Here is an 18,973-nt window from a genome sequence, read left to right on the forward strand (position 1 = left end):
TCACAGACAAGCGACGTGAGTCCTCACTTGGTGCAATTTAATCTAATTCCTAGCTACATTCTGGAGCGCTGAACGCTAGGACTAAGTCCTGATTTGGCCTAAAAATGAGATACTACCTCCCAGACCTGTAAACTTATTCTTAGACTTACCTCATTTTACCCCACCTCACTGACATTCTGAAGCTCGGATTTTATTGTTTTACACCAAGTTAGGACTTACAGGCTTAGGACTGATTGTGGATCTAGCTTGTTTTGAGCGGAATAAACACTTAATTAGTTCTTACTCTGAAACCTAAGTTTGTTTTGTCAAACAGTTCGTGGTAACGAACTGTAGTAAGGAGCGACCCGGCTCAATAGTAACCAAAACTCTAAAAAATTGAATTTTGATATCAATAGCTACATCAAAAGAATTGCATTTTAATGCTGATTTTGAATATATAAGTTTCATCAAGTTTAGTCTTACCCATCAAAAGTTAAGAGCCTGAGAAAATTTGCCTTATTTAAGAAAATAGGGGTAAACACCCCCTAAAAGTCATAGAATCTTAACGAAAATCACACCATCAGATTCAGCGTATCAGAGAACCCTACTGTAGAAGTTTCAAGCTCCTATATACAAAAATGTGGAATTTTGTATTTTTTGCCAGAAGACAAATCACGGGTGAGTGTTTATTTGTTTTTTTTTTGTTTTTTTTTCTTTCTCCCAGGGGTAATCGTATCGACCAAGTGGTTCTAGTATGTCGCAAGAGGGCTCATTCTAACGGAAATGAAAAGTTCTAGTGCCCTTTTTAAGTGACCAAAAAAATTGGAGGGCATCTAGGCCCCCTCCCACGCTCATTTTTTTCCCAGAGTCAACGGATCAAAATTTTGAGATAGCCATTTCGTTCAGCATAGTCAAAAACCATAATAACTATGTATTTGGGGATGATTTACTCCCCTGCAATCCCTGGGGGAGGGGCTGCAAGTTACAAACTTTGACCAGTGTTTACATAGTGTAATGGTTATTGGGAAGTGTACAGACGTTTTCAGGGGGATTTTATTTTGTTTGGGGGGTGGGGCTGAGGGGAGGGGGCTATGTTGGAGGATCTTTCCTTGGAGGAATCTGTCATGGGGGAAGAAAAATTCAAGGAAAAGGGCGCATGATTTTCTAGCATTACTATAAGAAAACAATGAAAAATAAACATGAAAACGTTTTTTTCAAATGAAAGGTAGGAGTAGCATTGAAACTTAAAACGAACAGAGATTATTACGCATATGAGGGGTTCTAAAAATACTTTAGCATAAAGAGCGAGGTATTTAGGAGGAGATAAATACCTCGCTCTTTATGCTAAAGTATTTTTAGTAATTTCAACTATTTATTCTACGGCCTTTCTGATCCAGGGGTCATTTTTAAAGAATTGGGACAAAACTTAAGATTTAGTGTAAAGAGTGAGGTATTAACGAGGATACAAACCCCCTTGTATACATAATAAAAATATAAGATTATGAAAGTTTGTTACGTAAGTTGCTAATTTATAAGTTACGTATATTTTTTACTTATAAAAACGTTCGTTAAAAATTAAAAGTTCTAGTTGCCTTTTTAAGCAACCGAAAAATTGGAGGGCAACTAGGCCTCTTTCTCCGCCCCTTATTTCTCAAAATCGTCTGATCAAAACTAAGAGAAAGCCATTTATCCAAAAAAAGAATTAATATACAAATTTCATTTTAATAATTTATGTGGGGAGAGCTAAAACCAAACATGCATTAATCCAAAAACGTTCAGAAATTAAATAAAAAAAAACTAATTTTTTTAGCTGAAAGTAAGGAGCGACATTAAAACTCAAAACTAACAGAAATTACTCCGTATATAAAATGGGTTGTCTCCTCCGCAATCCCTCGCTCTTTACGCTAAAGTTTGACTCTTTGCCACAATTCTACTTTTTAAAACAATTAAAAGCTTTAGCGTAAAGAGCGAGGGATTGCGGAGGAGACAACCCATTTTATATACGGAGTAATTTCTGTTCGTTTTAAGTTTTTAACTTGCGAATGGGTGATCAGATCTTAACGAAATTTGATATTTAGAAGGACCTCCTGTCTCAGAGCTCTCATTTTAAATCTGATCAGATCAGGTTACATTGGAGGGAGTTAGAGGGGGAAACCGGAAATCGTGGAAAATGCTTAGTGTAGAAATCGGGATGAAACTTGTTGGGAAAAATAAGTACTTGTCCTAGATACATTTCTGACATAACCAGACCGAATACGCTCTCTTTGGGGGATTTGCTAATTTGGTTACTTCCAGATAAGCTAGAACGATGTAAGTTGGCAGGCGTATCAGGGACCAGACTGGATTAAATTATGGTCTCTTCTCCGATTCGACCATCTGGGGGGGGGGGGGGGCGAGCGAACAAGATAGTTGAGAAGAATTCTATCTGCCGATAAAAGAAATGATTGTTCTTCTTAAGTATGACTTTTGGACTCGGGGTATGATTCTCGCTTAGGGTGCGAGAGGTTTACGATTTGAATCCAGGACCACCCCGAACTTTACGTGAAGAAGATCCGAAACTAGATACGTGATCATTATAGCGATCGGTAAAAGTTGGCAAGCGTATCAGGGACCCAGCCAGATTAAATTAGAAATAGTTGCTTCCCCGATTTAACCATCTTGAGGGGGGGGGGGTGGAAGGACCGTTAATTCGGAAAAATTAAAAAAATAAGGTATTCTTAACTTACCAACGGGCTATCGGATTTTAATGAAATTTTATATTTAGAAGGACCTCGTGTCTCAGAGCTCTTATTTTAAATCCCGGCTGGATCCAGTGACATTGGGGGGAGTTGTGGTGGGAAACTGGAAATCTTGGAAAATGCTTAGAGTGGAGAAATTATAATTATTTCACCATAATTCCAGTTAAAAAAAACTGCAACATACCCGCCTTTCAGTTGAAAACTGGGCTGTTGACGGAAGGAGTATGAAGCCTAAAGATCTTAATTTCGTTTCCAATTTTACAGGTTCAAATTCTTTACAAAACTTCGGTTTTAACTAGGTGAAGCAAGCCTACTTTATCTACTAAAATATACCTGTGAAGAACTAGCCTTTTGTGTAATTTTGGGCCATTGTCCTTGGAGGTGTCTAGGTAAAGTCGTCTCTAAAGACTTATTTATTATTTTTTTTTTCCTTTCGATCATTGTGATAAAAAAAATTAACAAAAATGTTACCAGGCTCCATATGGGTCACTAATGCCTAAGAAAGAAAAGGGTATTTAAGGGGAGCCAATAGCCCTTTGGTCAGATGTGGTCCCCAAAAAGTACATTAGAACTATCAATTTACAATATAAAGGGTCTCCCAAGCCTTTAACAATCTTTTCTATAGGAAGTGGACGGAAAAAGAAATTATACGTGGACACAAATCATTCTTTACTTATTCAACACTATGGAGTTTATTTTAATTAAAAAAAAAACTGATTGCCTTAGTGATTCATTTTTTTTTTTTCAATTCAGAGCTTTTCCAAATAAGAATAATTGCTAATAATTTATTTATGCCCTCAATACATGGCCTCTACAAAACAACACTTCTGACGAAAAGGACGACAATAAATAACTCCTAATACTAATGATAGCTTACAAATAGATAATGGATAGCTCATAATAGCTCGATAACACATAACAATAAAACACTCAAAATGCATAAAACATAAACACTCATAATAGATCGCTAAGTTTCATTAAAGCTATGGCGACAAAACTACTTATTCATGAAATAAGACAGTTAAGGTGAAAATCCTTTCTATTTTCTCTAGAATGTCTTAAGAAATTGATCGTATTGTCGATCCATCTCAACAGTACTATCAAATTTTCCATATTTTTCGATACTTTATCTATTTCTGAACGATAGTGGGAATTCCAAGAAAATGTTTACAAAACCAGAAAAAGTAAACGTGGATACGCTTTTTACTACTTTTACAGATGAAAAATTCATGAGGTATAAACATTGAATTATAGATTTTAGCAAGTATGAGGAGGATACAATATCCCCCTTTTTTCTCTCCTTTGGGTGTCCTTATGCTACCCTGAGTCAACTCGTTTATTTTTACTGTCAAGAGGTTTGTACTAATCTAAAATAAGAAAAAGGAATAGTTCCCTATAAAAAATCAGCACATAGCTAAATTTGAAAAATAAATAAATGAGGAAGCTGGTTGGTAAAGTCATTTAAATTAATGCAGACAAACGTTTTGAGTTTTTTCTAGATTCTGTGTTTTCAGGCGGGCTTAATTTTGAACAGCAGCATTCTTTCAGAGGGTGAACAAGGAATTTGGACTGGTTGCTTCTTCGTTATATCAGGATTTGTCTGTCTTGTGCTTGGAGGAGAAAAGGCGAATTTTAGCACGTAAGTTTATACTTCGATCATTTATTATAAAAATTAAACACGGATCAAACTTGGCCATCTTATACATCTTGGAATGGTGTTATTTCGCTCAAACTTTGGTATTTTTTTTCAAATTCTCTTTCTCCACTTTTTCTTAGTCCCCCTCCCTGAATAAAACTAATCAAAAATATTTTTTACACTTGCCTTGTACAGGCAATAGATTATAAAGTATTCTAAAGTGCTATTTTCGGGTTCTTGACGAAACTAATACAGGGAGAAACAAGTCAGGGAAAATTTATCGAAAAAACAAAAATATTGGTAAATTTCTTTTTTTTAAACAAGGAATAAAGAGAGGTAAAGACAGAGAGAACGCGAAAGAAAGAGATAAAGAGGAAGAGAGAGAAACAGAAATGTAGACAGAGAAAGGGAGAGGGATAGAGAAAGAGAGAAAGAAGATGAGGGCTAGTGGAGGAGGAAGAGAGAGAGAAAAATAAAAAGACAAAAGAGAAACCCCTAGTTAGCAAAATATACAGTTTTCTCTTTCATCATCATACAGAACTGATGACCACAGAAAGCTGGAGAAGAGCTCATTCGATGCTAAATTTTTTGCCCTTTAATAACTAAAGCTCAAAGAACCGAAAATCGTCATCAAAGAACAAAAGATACCCAAAACTTGCAGTATTTCAAATAAACAATCATCATAACAAATATAAACGAACAAAAATTACTACAAACAGGATTTGGTTATAGCCTCCTCTCCCAGTTGTGAAAGTTATAAGCCTTAATAAGATAAGATTTATTACAAAAAGCCTGCGGAAAATAGCAACACAGAATACAGTCTACAAAGAAAGCTCAGGAACAAAATACAACTTTAGAAAAAAAAACAAACAAAAAAAAAACACAAAGGAAAGTTCAACATATTAACCAGCCAACATCAATCATAAGAACCGTAACAAGCTATCCTCTCAAATATAATTCCCTTTGTTTAATCCCTAAACAAAGAAGCTTAAACAACTGTTTTATAGCACATCACATGCATTCCTCTCAGCTATCTATTCAATTAACCAGCATTCACTCCCAACTACTCGTCCAAAATATCCATTCCGCAGCTCAGACAGCTCTTCACACTCGGATACAAAATGAAACAAGGTTTCATTCACATATCCACACATAGGACAAAAGTAGGGGCCGACCACCAGCCTAAACTCTCCTAAAAATTTCCTTCTCTTTCCTAAATTCAAACTTTCCCCTCTTACCAACAACAAGTTCTTCAGATCCTCCTTATTCAACTCAAATTTCCAAAAAACCTCTTCCTCCCAACAGTCTTTAGCTTGACAGTAAATCATTAAAGACGTAGGTTAGTGCTTATGAGCTTGCCACTCTTAGATTTCTTGGTCATTTAGGGTTCGCTGAACTTTTTCCATACTGACACACTTTCACCCATTGGGCTTTTTCCTTCGTTTCACATCTTCGAAAGGCCAGAAAGGACCAGTATTTTCTTGGCCTGATTTGGCCACGTATGACGTCTACCGTCCTTCAAGCTCTCCAAATAAGCTGCCTTAAGAAGCCAAACTCTGGGAAGCCTAATTATTTTTTACCCGAATTTCACCATTTTAACCAATCTAAGACTCCTTAAGGTGGAAAGTCCCAAATTTCCTTTCAGTGCCACTGAAATAAATGAATCCTTCAAGCCCAAAATTCTATTAAAATATCTTAGCTGAACTACTTCTAGCTTAGCTGCTTTAGCAAAATCCCAAACCTCAGAACCCCAATGTAGACTAGAAGCTACTTTTGTCTGAAAAACTCTTTTTGGATCCTCGTGTCAACTAGCTGACCTAAATTACTTCTCAAAAGCATATTTATTAGCCTATTAACTCTTAAATTACAATCTTCTACATGCCTAGACATCCCCCTTAATGCACTAAACTTAACCTCCAAAATTAAAATGAACCTCGAAATCAATAGCCCCTATGCTCCTAAATACTGTTACTATTGACTTCTTAGGATTCAACTCTAAATCCTTCTTTTCTAGATAATTTTTTATTATATCTAATTGCTTCTGGAGATTATCTCTACTACCCACCACTAGAGCAATGTCATCTGCGAATAACATACATGATAGTCTAAACCAATCCAAAGATACATAAGGGGCTCCATTAATTTTCATAAAACTATTTAAATTATTAACAAACTAGGAGAAAAACTTGGGAGATAAAGTATACCCTTGTTTCACACCCCAATGAGACGTAGCCTAGCCAGTCTAGAAAAGTTTCCCATAACCCTCACAACAAATTTCACCCTCCGATACATATCTGTTATTTTTGCTACAAAACAAGACGGCAAGCCTATTTCTAACAGACTTTCAATTAACAACCTTCTATTTACCGAGCCAAATGTAATTTTCAGGTCTAAAAAGGTTACAAATAGCCGACTATTTTCCCCTCTAGCATTTTTCCCTCTCAGTATATCCAAAGTAAAAATATGGGAAACAGTGCTGAATGTTGATCTGAATCCCACTTCCATCGGGCTAAATATTTTCTCCTCATCTAACCAATCTATTAGCCTACATTCCAGAGCCTTACAAAACAATTTACTTACCACATTTCCCATAAAGATAGACCTAACGTTTTTATGTTACTTCCTATTGCCTTTCTTAAAAAGAGGCACTGCAACCAAAGTGTCCCATGAGCGAGATCAACAAGCTTTCTTCACTACAAATGAGAAAATTGCGGCAAACATCGGTATCAAAGTTGTTCTTCCTAACCTCAGGACCTTTATAGATATACCATCTGTTCTTGGACACGAATTACAATTCATCTTTTCCAACTGATCCCCAATTTTTTGTTGACATAGATTTTTTGTTTTTTGTTGGCAATCATTCTGAAATTCTTCACCTTCTAGTTCCATTTAGACCCAGTTCTTCTTTTTCCTTTGCTATTCAAACTGGATTACGGATCCTTTCCTCACACGTTAACATTTCCTTTACCCTTTCAGACCGCCGAGCACACGCTCTCAGCTTTATACTCACTGGCAAATGGTCAGATCCGAACAACTCTAGGACCCTGAGGTCCACCGCCCGAGGCCACAGAGATAAACTACATAAAATATAACCACTCAAGGTCGGGCTAAACCCACTATATTACGTAAAATCACCCACACCCAAATGTCTTCCTAATTTTTCCTTCATAATTAATGACCCTTCCTTTTTACAAAAATTTATTAAATTCCTTTCCCATCTATTTATTTTCCGAGACCTATCCCTACTTTTCCTAATAGCGAAAACATACTCACATTCATTCTCCAAACAAACATTCTGACCTGGCTCATTTACAAGGGGCTCACCAGCCTGCAACTCGTCCTCTTCACTAGTATATGCATTGAAGTCCCCTAGAAAAAAAAAACTACAGCAAGGGTAAATTCTTTTATTCATCTGTGTTTCATTTTCAATCAAATCCCATGTATCTTCACGGCTGTAAGAACTATTATTCGGAGGCAAATAATTCCACAGATGCTAAATTAATTACGACTGCTCTGACTTTCTGGTTTGAAGATAAACGAAAAACATCTTTGATATCTGTCTGCCTAAAGCTGGCGCCTCTTGAATTTGTGATCGGAATATCACTCTGACAATACACTGTTGTTTTTTTTTAAGTTAAATGCAAATTATGTTCTGGTCTGAAGAACAAATGGGTGTTGTCAAACTCAAACCTTTTTTGATCTACTAGTTTGATCTATTGCAATTTCTGTTCGTTTTGGATTTCATTTATTTATCAATGGTGATTTGTGGTAGTCTTACACTCGGATGATAAGAAAAATAAACTATTAGATTTTGACAACGCTTTCGTCTGTAAAAACTTAAACAATAATAATTCGTTGGTTCTCGAAGCCAACTATCCTTTCAAAGGATAGCTAAACCTTCTTAAAATTGTTGGTGTCATATGGTTTAGCTTAATTTTGACGATTGTTCACCTACATTTTTTCTTCTTCATTTTTTTTTTTATTTGGTACCCGCTACTGCCAAAAACTGCAAAAGTTCGTATGGAAGTCTTTTCAACACAAATAGATATACGTTTTTTTTCTAAGTTTTTAAGATACTTCTGGTGCGTAAATTCCCTTTCTTTTCGTTCCTTAGCACTTTTCAACGAAAAAAAATCAAATAAAAGTGTCAAATTTGGAAGCCTTATTTTCCACAGGGCGGGGAGTATTTTCCGCGAGGGTATTTTCTGAGGAAGGGGTATTTTCCGCAGGGGGTATATTCCAGGGGGTATTTTTGCGGTGGGTATATTTTCCGATGGGTATTTCCTTGTTGGGGTATTTTCTGAACGCCTAGAACCCTTCCTTAGCTACCTATTTTTTTGTAGTTCTGCTGTAGCAAAAGGGGTTATTTTCCATTACTCAAATGAGCAAAACCTAGATTAGTTTATAAGACTTTCATCTAATTTGGCCATCTCAAAAATTTTGCATTTTCTATGGGATTTTTAATCTAAAACATATGGCACCAAAAAGTTTAAGAAGGTCTAGCTATCCTTTGAAAGGATAGTTGGCTTCGAGAACCAACAAATTATTATTGTTTAAGTTTTTACAGAAGAAAGCGTTGTCTAACTCTACGAGTTTGTTTTTCTTATCTTCCAGGTGTAAGACTGCCACAAATCACCATTAATAAATAAATTAAACCCAAAACTAAGAGAAATTAGAATAGATAACCTAGTAAAACTCAAAACGAGCAAAAATTAAAATGAGTATGGCTGATAACACCTCAGGACCAGATAAAAATTTGCCCCTTAAAAAAACAAAAAACAAAGAAATTACCATGCATTGTCAGTTTTATATACATATTCTTATATTTATTCCTTAGAGTCCTAATACACCTTCACCTTTATTTGTTAAAGTCAAAAAAATTTTTTCTGACCTCAAAATGTTTGAATACTCCTCCCCCCTCTTATGTGTAAATATATAGCCCAAAATATATATTTCCTATCTGTTCTTTCACTTGTCTTTGTCTTGTCTCGCGCTAAACTCAAAGCAACCAGCGAAGAAAACGGTTTGTTCCCGATTTTTACCCAGCATAAACTTGAGTGAGTGGCGTACAATACATAAGTACCACAATTCTTTCTCCTTACAGAAAAAAAAAACACGACTCAATAACATTCTCAAATTTGGAAAGCCTTATTTTCCACGGGGAGTATTTCCTAGGGGGGTATTTATCGGGGGTATTTTCCACGCGGGGTGTATTTTCCGGGGGGTGGGGTATTTTCCTTTGGCGTTGTTTTCTGCGGGGAGGTATTTTCCTCGGGGGTATTCCCAGGGGGGTATTTTCCCTGGAAGGGTATTTTCTGAGGGGATATTTTGGTTTTAGGCATTAACCCCCCTTCCTTGGCAATTTCCCCCCATAAAATACCCACCCCCGAAAATATACCCCGGTGGAAAATACTCCCCACCGGAAAATACTCCCCGCGGAAAAACTCGTCAACAATACCCCCCCTCCCCCGAGGAAAATACCCCCGCGGAAATACACCCTCCCCACGGTAAAAAAACACTGAAAATTACCCCTCCCCCGGGGAAAATACCTCATGGAAAAAACCAGTTAGTGGTAAGTTCGGACTGTCAAACAGTTCGTGGTAACGAACTGTAGTAAGGAGCGATCCGGCTCAATAGTAACCAAAACTCTAAAAAATTGAATTTTAATATCAATAGCTACATCAAAAGAATCGCATTTTAATGCTGATTTTAAATATATAAGTTTCATCAAGTTTAGTCTTACCCATCAAAAGTTACGAGCCTGGGAAAATTTGCCTTATTTAGGAAAATAGGGGGAAACACCCCCTAAAAGTTGTAGGATCTTAACGAAAATGACACCATCAGATTCAGCGTATCAGAGAACCCTACTGTAGAAGTTTCAAGCTCCTATCTACAAAAATGTGGAATTTTGCATTTTTTGCCAGAAGACAAATCACGGGTGCGTGTTTATTTGTTTGTTTTTTTTTGTTTTTTTTTTCCCCAGGGGTCATCGTATCGACCAAGTGGTCCTAGAATGTCGCAAGAGGGCTCATTCTAACGGAAATGAAAAGTTCTCGTGCCCTTTTTAAGTGACCAAAAAAAATGGAGGGCATCTAGGCCTCCTCCCACGCTCATTTTTTTCCCAAAGTCAACGGATCAAAATTTTGAGATAGCCATTTTGTTCAGCATAGTCGAAAATCATAATAACTATGTATTTGGGGGTGACTTACTCCCCCACAGTTCCTGGGGGAGGGGCTGCAAGTTACAAACTTCAACCAGTTTTTACATATAATAATGGTTATTGGGAAGTGTACAGACGTTTTCAGGGGGATTTTTTTGGTTTTGGGGGTAGGGTTGAGGGAGGGGGCTATGTGGGAGGATCTTTCCTTGGAGAAATATGCCATGGGGGAAAAAATTCAATGAAAAGGGTGCAGGACGAATCTGGTCACGTTAGAAAAAACGTCAAATTCAGAGCTTAATATACAATGCTGGGTGTTCGGAGCCTCTCTATTATGGAGTATAATTTGAAAATAACACAACTATACGAGCGATAAAACATATATACCACAACCATAACTCAACTAACGAAAGAACTGCTAAGAGATAACACAACTATAAAGCGAAAACAGGTGAAAACTAACGGGAAAATAAACGAACTAAGAGGTGGAAGGGGCCCAGAGAAAAAATATAATCATTTTTCAATTTTGAGCCTAACTTCCGCAAAGGAGTAATAATGTCAGAAGCCGCGAAATACCGAATTATTTTCTTTTCAAACAGTTCGTGGTAAAGAACTGTAGTAAGGGGCGACCCGGCTCAATAGTAAACGGAACTCTAAAAAACGGAATTTTGATGCTAAAAGATACATCAAAAGAATCGAATTTTCACGCTGATTCTAAATATATAAGTTCCAATTAATTTGTCTTTGTCATCAAAAGTTACGAGCCTGAGAAAATTTGCCCTATTTTGGAAAAAAGGGGGAAACATCCCCTAAAAGTCATAGAATCTTAACGAAAATCACACTATCGCATTCGGCATATCAGAGAACTCTATAGCAAAAATTTCAAGCTCCTATCTAAAAAAATGTGGAATTTCATATTTTTTGCCAGAAGACAAATCACGGGTGCGTGTTTAAATGTTTGTTTGTTGTTGTTTTTTTCTTTTCCCCAGGGGTCATCGTATCGACCAGGTGGTCTTAGAGTGTCAAGGTGGTCAAGAGGGCTCATTCTTACGGAAATGAAAAGTTCTAGTGCCCTTTTCAGTGATAAAAAAATTGGAGGGCAAATAGGCCCCCTCCCACGCTAATTTTTTTCCAAAAGTCAACAGATTAAAATTTTAAGATAGCCCTTTTGTTCCGCATAGTCGAAAACCATAATAACTATGTCTTTGGGAATGACTTACTCCCCCACAATTCCTGGGGGAGGGGCTGCAAGTTACAAACTTTGACCAGTGTTTACATATAGTAATGGTTATTGGGAAGTGTACAGACGTTTTAGCCAAAAAAAAATTAATATACTAATTTCATTTCAATAATTTATGTGCGGAGAGCCAAAATCAAACATGCATTAATTCAAAAACGTTCAGAAATTAAATAAAAAAAAAACTAGTTTTTTTTAACTGAAAGTAAGGAGCGACATTAAAACTTAAAACGAACAGAAATTACTCCGTATATGAAATGGGTTGTCCCCTCCGCAGTCCCTCGCTCTTTACGCTAAAGTTTGACTCTTTGCCACAATTCTACTTTTTAAAACAATTAAAAACTTTAGCGTAAAGAGCGAGGGACTGCGGAGGGGACAACCCATTTCATATACGGAGTAATTTCTGTTCGTTTTAAGTTTTAATGTCGCTCCTTACTTTCAGTTAAAAAAAACTAGTTTTTTTTTATTTAATAACACAAAGAGATCCGGCTCAATAGTAACAGAAACTGTAAAAAATGGAAATTTGATGCCAATAGTTAAATCAAAGGAGTCGTATTTTTATGCTGATTTTAAATATATAAGTTTCCTCAAGTTCAGTCTTACCCGTCAAAAGTTAAGAGCCTGAGAAAATTTGCCTTATTTTAGAAAACAGGGGGAAACACTCCCTAAAGGTCGTAGAATCTTGACAAAGATCACACTGTCAAGATTCAGCGTTTCAGAGAATTCTATTGTAGAAGTTTGAAGTTTCTAGCTACAGAAATGTGGAATTTGTATTTTTTGCCAGAAGACAGATCACGGATGTGTGTTTATGTGTTTTTTCCCAGGGGTGATTGTATCGACCCATTGGTCCTAGAATGTTGCAAGAGGGCTCATTTTAAAGGAAATTAAAAGTTCTAGTGAAAAACTGTTCATTTTAGTTTTATTGATTTTATTCTTTTGTAAGTTGTTTTTTCTTATTTGTATTGCTGAGGACGGCCCTTGGACATAGGGTCGAAATATTCATTCTAATTTGTTTCCCGCTGTCTTAAGAAAATGAACTTAGGGTTTTTTTTTAGATCACCATAATACATATGATAGGAATTTACAGTTTACTTTAAAAATTGAAATTGCAAATAAAATCTCATTCCTAGATGTTCTAATTATTCATAACTTAGACGAACTCAATTTTACTATTTATAGAAAACCAACACAAAACAATAGATATTTACATTTTGAATCAAACCATCCCCCACAAGTTAAAAGAGGTGTCGTAATATCTCTCGTCGATCGTGCCCTAAACATTTGTTCTGATTCCTACATCACAGCTAAACCAGACTTTATCAGGGACATACTTTTTGGAAATGGGTATCCTCTTATATCTATTAGTAATACAATTAGCCGTAGAGTGGAAAGACACTCCCATAAAATCAACGATAATTTACTATGTGAGAATCCCGAAAAGCTCCAAAGCATAATTCACCTCCCATATATCCCAAAAATCACTAGAAATATTAAAAAACTATGCACACAAAATAATCTGTATGCTTTATTTACCAAAAATTTGAAAATCATAAATCTCCTAAATTCTGGTAAAGATAAGACTCCAGTTACTCGCTAAAGAGGTGTCTATCAAATACCATGCGACTGTGGCAAATTCTACCGAGGGAGAACCCACCAGAATTTCGAGAAAACCCTACAACAACATAAAGATGATGTCACCAAAGCTCTGGATTCTAATATTACCTCTGTTTCTTTTGATTCTGCTTTAAGCAGCCATGTTTTCGAAAATCCTAGCCACAAAATACTTTTTGAAGAATCAGCCATTATTAGCCATGATCTAGGCATAAAGCAAGTAGTTCGAGAAGCAATTGAAATCAGACTTAATATTAATAATAACATTTCCTTAAATAGGGATTTAGGAAAATATTCACTGAATGCTCTATACACAAATTTAATTAAAAATGACCTTACGAAATATTATAAAAAACCAACAGATATTAACACAGAACCTGTCACAAATAGACCTATAAGATCAGCAGTGAAAAAAGCTAGGCTGGCACTAAAAACTTATTTTTAAATCATTTTCTTTCATTTCAATGAATTGCCTCATTTCATAACAATTTATTTATCAGTCCTGGTTGAACCTCGCTGAGGTAAATATGCTGGGACTGTTTTGAAAAACTGTTCATTTTAGTCTTATTGATTTTATCCTCTTGTAAGTTGTTTTTTATGGCACTTGGTAAAGTGACATATAGCAATCGCAAATTGTGTCGGTCTGTCGGTCCCGGTTTTGCTACTTTCGGTACTTCCAGGTAAGCGAGGACGATGAAATTTGGCAGTCGTATCAGGGACCGGACCATATTAAATTAAAAATAGTCGTTTTCCAGATTTGATCATCTGGGGGGGGGGGGAGTGGGGGGCCCGTTAATTGAGAATAAATAGAAAAATTTAAGTATTTTTAACTTACGAACGGTTGATCAGATCTTAATGAAATTTGATGTTTGGAAGGATATCATGTCTCAAAGCTGTTATTTTAAATCTCGCCCGGATCTGGTGACATTGGGGGGAGCTGGGAGGGGGAAAACTAAAACCTTGAAAAACACTTAGAGTGGAGGGATCGGGATGAAACTTGGCGGGAAAAATAAGCACAAGTCCTAGATACAAGATTGACATAACCGGAACGGATTCGATCTCTTTGGGGTATTCGGGGAGGGGGGGTGTTAATTCTGAAAAATTTGAAAAAAAGAGGTATTTTTAAATTACGAACGGGTGATCGGATCTCAATGAAATTTGATATTTAGAAGGATATCGAGTCTCAGAGCTCTTATTTTAAATCCCGACCGGATCTCGTGACATTAGGGGGGAGATGGGAGGGGGAAACCTAAAATTAGGAAAACATTTGGAGTGGAGGGATCGGGATGAAACTTGGTGGGAAAAATAAGCACAAGTCTTAGATACATGATTGACATAATCGGAACGGACCCGCTCTCTTTGGGGTAGTTGGGGGGGGGTTAATTCTGAAAAATTAGAAAAAATGAGGTATATTTTAATTTACGAACGGGTGATCTGATCTCAATGAAATTTGATATTTAGAAGGATATCGTGTCTCAAAGCTCTTATTTTAAATCCCGACCGGTTCTGGTGACATTGGGGGGAGTATGGGGTGGGGGAACTTAAAATCATGGAAAACGCTTAGATTGGAGGGATCGGGCTGAAACTTGTGGGAAAAATAAGCAGAAGTCTTAGATACGTAATTTACACAATTGGAACGGATCTGCTCTATTTGGGGGGGGGGGGTTAATTCTGAAAAATTAGAAAAAATGACGTATTTTTAACTTACGAAGGAGTGATTTGATCTTCATGAAACTTCATATTTAGAAGGACCTCGTAACTCAGATCTCTTATTTTAAATCTCAACTGGATCCGGCGTCATTGTGGGGGGCAGTTGGGGAGACTGGAAATCTTAGAAAATACTTAAAGCGGTGAGATCAGGATGAAACTGGATGGGAAGAATAGAAACCTGTCTAAGATACGTGACTGACATAACCGGACCGGATCTGCTCTCTTCGGTGGTTTGGGGGGGGGCGGTAATTTTGAAAATTGAGGTACTTGTAACTTACGAAAGGGTGACCAGATCTTAATGACATTTGATATATAGAAGGATCTTATGATTTAAAGCTCTAATTTTAATTTCCGCCCAGATCCCGTGACATTGGGGGGAGTTGGAGGGGGAAACCAGAATTCTTGGAAAACGTGAACATTGGGGTATTTTTATCTTACGAATAGGTGATTGGATCGTAATGAAATTTGATATTTAGGAGGAATTCATGTCTCGGAGTTCTTATTTCAAATCCCGACCAGATCCTTTGACATTTGGGGGAGTTGGAGGGGGAAATCTTGGAAAACAGTTGGAGCGGAGGAATCGGGATGAAGCTTGGTGGATAAAATAAGCAAATGTTCTTGATACGTGATTGACGTAACCGTGCTGGATTCGCTCTCTTTGGGGGAGTTGGCGGGAGGGGTTCAGTGATTTGGCAAGTTTGTTGCTTCTGGACGTGCTAGGACGATGAAAATTGGAAAACGTGTCAAGGAGCTGCAAAAATTGACTTGATAAAGTCGTTTTCCCAGATTCAACCATCTAGGGGGCTAAAGGGAGAGGAAAAATTGCATAAAGTTAGGTATTTATAACTTACGAGTGGGCGATCGGATCTTAATGAATTTTGATATTTAGAAGGACATCGTGACTCAGAGCTCTTATTTTAAATCCTGACCGGCATTAAGTCTCTGATTTTCCTTTTAAATCAATCTATTGATTCTTAGAATTTGTTAGAGCTCATACCATATGAGCTCTGGGCTCTTAGCTCTTCTTGTCTCGTCACAAGTGCCATATGAGCTCTTAGCTCTTGTTCTTATTTGTATTACTGAGGACGGCCCTTGGACATAGGGCCGAAATATTCATTCTAATTTGTTTCCCACTGTCTTAAGAAATTCCTTATTGTTCTTCTTGTTTTTGGTTTTTGTAATGAAAGGGGCTGTACCCTCCTCAATGCCCCGTTCTTTACGATAAAGTTTTCCATTGTTTTAAAAAGTAGAACTGTGACAAAGAGTCAAACTTTAGCATATAGAGCGGGACGTTGAGAAGGGGACAGCCCCTTTAATATACGAAATAATTTCTGTTCGGTTTAAGTTTTAATGTCGCTCCTTACTTTCAGTTGAACAAACTTGTTTTTTTATTTAACCTTGAAACTCAATAATGAAACTAAATAAATGAAACTCAAAAAGAACAGAAATTACAATAAGTAGCCAAAACAAACTCAAAACGAGGGAAATTAACGTGAGTAGGGCTGATGACCCTTATGCCTTTTCAAGACCAGAACACAATTTGCGCTTTACTGAAAAAAAAAATCAAACAGACGACTATGGATTGTCAGTTAAATTGACATGTACTGACATTTCTTCGTTAAGGTTTTAATAATTTTTCATTTATGAAAGTAAGAAAGGTGAAAACATTTCAAAGTTATTTTGTTTTCAGTAAAGTGCAATTTGTGTTTTGATCTTGAGATTATTTTGAATTAAAATCAAGTAGTTGTGGGCATCAAAACATGTCTAATTGTAAAAAAAAGGCAAGACAGATAATCCGACTTAGTGAGAGGCAAATCTGGCATAAACCCTAATTAGGATTGTATAAAAATGATGTCAGTTCATTTATTAGTAGATAAGTTTATCTATCATCCGTCCATATGTCATTCTTAGGGCAGAACTAAGGTAGAGATAGTCATAGAACTTATAATTTTCCCAGTGTTTGATAAAATGCCTGGAATGAGAGGTAAACAAGACACGCCTACCTTTGGTCCTAGGCATAGTCGTCAAACAGACGACTATGGATTGTCAGTTAAATTGACATGTATTGACATTTCTTCGTTAAGGTTTTGATAATTTTTCATTTATGAAAGTAAGAAAAGTGAAAACATTTCAAAGTTATTTTGTTTTCAGTAAAGTGCAATTTGTGTTTTGGTCTTGAGATTATTTTGAATTAAAATCAAGTAGTTGTGGGCATCAAAACATGTCTAATTGTAAAAAAAAAGCAAGACAGATAATCCGACTTAGTGAGAGGCAAATCTGGCATAAGCCCTTATTAGGATTGTATAAAAATGATGTCAGTTCATTTATTAGTAGATAAGTTTATCTATCATCCGTCCATATGTCATTCTTAGGGCAGAACTAAGGTAGAGATAGTCATAGAAATTATAATTTTCCCAGTGTTTGATAAAATGCCTGGAATGAGAGGTAAACAAGACACGCCTACCTTTGGTCCTAGGCAGGTTGATCAAGAATTGTGAATTGACAGAGGACCGTTAATTTACGTGGAATAACAGGCAAACAAGCGTTAAAAGCCAGGTCAGGCCCATCCGCAATGAGTGTCAGGCAATTGGGTACTGGCACTTTCAATTTCCGATTGAATTTGCTGTTTTTGAAGTTTGTATGACAAAAAATGACCACCTCAAAATTAGAATCAGATGCATATCGGAAAAATACGAGGTGTGTTGGGGGGAGGAGGGTATCCACCCTCTAATTACTCTGAATCTTAATAAGAGCAGCGAAGCTTCTGATTACTAATCCAATGTTCCCCCTCCAAAGGTTTTGCGATCACCCTTTCTATATATTCCTTAAATGCCCCCAGGACATAGCTTACAATACTTATCCTGAGGGCTGTGGGGGTTGCAATCCTTAAAGATATAATTTACAAACCTATCAATTACGTTGAGCAAAATGGCTTTCTCAAAAAATTTTTATATGAGTTTGGGGAAGTAGTGGGCGTAGGACGGGGGTTAGTTGCCCCCTAATTACTTTCAACTATTAAAAGTCTTATTGGCTCTTTCAATTTCCAATTGAATGAGCTGTTTTCAAAGTTTTCTCGACAACAAGTAGCCATTTCGAAGTTTCTACCAGATGCATTTTTGAAAATAACGAGGTGTGCGTGTTTGGGGGGGGGGGGGGTGAATCTTAAAAATGGCACTAGAACTTATGTGTACCAATCCAATGAGCCCCCTTCGAAGTTTACACGATCACCCTTTCTATAGCCTACTTACCTTATATGTCCCCATGACATAACTTACAACTATTGAGCTGCTCTGAAGGGGGGGGGGGTCATTATCAAAGACATAACTTCCAGACTTTTCAGTTACTTTGAACAAAATGGCTATCTAAAAATTTGGATTGGATGGGTTTGGGGAAACGGTGGGCACGGGAGGGAGGTTTGTTGCCCTCCAATCACTTTTGATTGTTAAAAACAGCACTAGATCTTTCAATTTTGAACAAAATAGATGTCTCAAAATTTTGATTGAACTTGTTTGGGGAAATGGTTGGCATGAGAAGGGGCTACTTGCCCTCTAATCACTTTTGACTATTAAAAAGGGCACTAGCCCTTTCAATTTCCAATCGAATGTGCCCTTTTCGAAGTTTCTACGAACGCTCGTTCGATACGAAGTGCCCAGGTCTAAAAAAAGAAATAAAATATTATGTCCAAATGGCTCTTTACTTAGGCAGCGCTATTACACTGCCTATTATGTCATCAATAACGAATAATGGTCTTCGGCACTTGGCGATGCTCTTCTATGAACAAGAGTTAAAATCCTGTATGGACAGTCTCAAGCCTATTACTTCTACCCACCTATTACCCTCTACCCACGCTACATATATTTTATGCCTGTCTTCCGAAAGAATCTTTGCCTAGTTTATTATAAAAT

The 18,973-nt window shown here is 36.8% G+C and overlaps 2 protein-coding genes across 2 annotated transcripts in view; one reads left to right on the forward strand and one right to left on the reverse strand.

Annotated features, from left to right (window-relative positions):
- The window catches only part of LOC136031952 (adenosine deaminase-like), a 233,178-nt gene that overhangs the window by 168,451 nt on the left and 45,754 nt on the right, over window positions 1-18,973 (reverse strand). Inside the window, exon 2 of the mRNA XM_065711961.1 lies at window positions 7,627-7,722. Within this exon, the coding sequence (XP_065568033.1) occupies window positions 7,627-7,662 (36 nt within the window). The 5' untranslated portion in view covers window positions 7,663-7,722. The remainder of the gene's footprint in view (window positions 1-7,626; window positions 7,723-18,973) is intronic.
- The window catches only part of LOC136031953 (uncharacterized), a 55,475-nt gene that overhangs the window by 1,634 nt on the left and 34,868 nt on the right, over window positions 1-18,973 (forward strand). The window contains exon 2 of the mRNA XM_065711963.1: window positions 4,232-4,356. Within this exon, the coding sequence (XP_065568035.1) occupies window positions 4,232-4,356 (125 nt within the window). The remainder of the gene's footprint in view (window positions 1-4,231; window positions 4,357-18,973) is intronic.

Source organism: Artemia franciscana, chromosome 10 (assembly GCF_032884065.1).
Source record: "Artemia franciscana chromosome 10, ASM3288406v1, whole genome shotgun sequence".
In the NCBI taxonomy this organism is placed as follows: Eukaryota; Metazoa; Arthropoda; class Branchiopoda; order Anostraca; family Artemiidae; genus Artemia; species Artemia franciscana.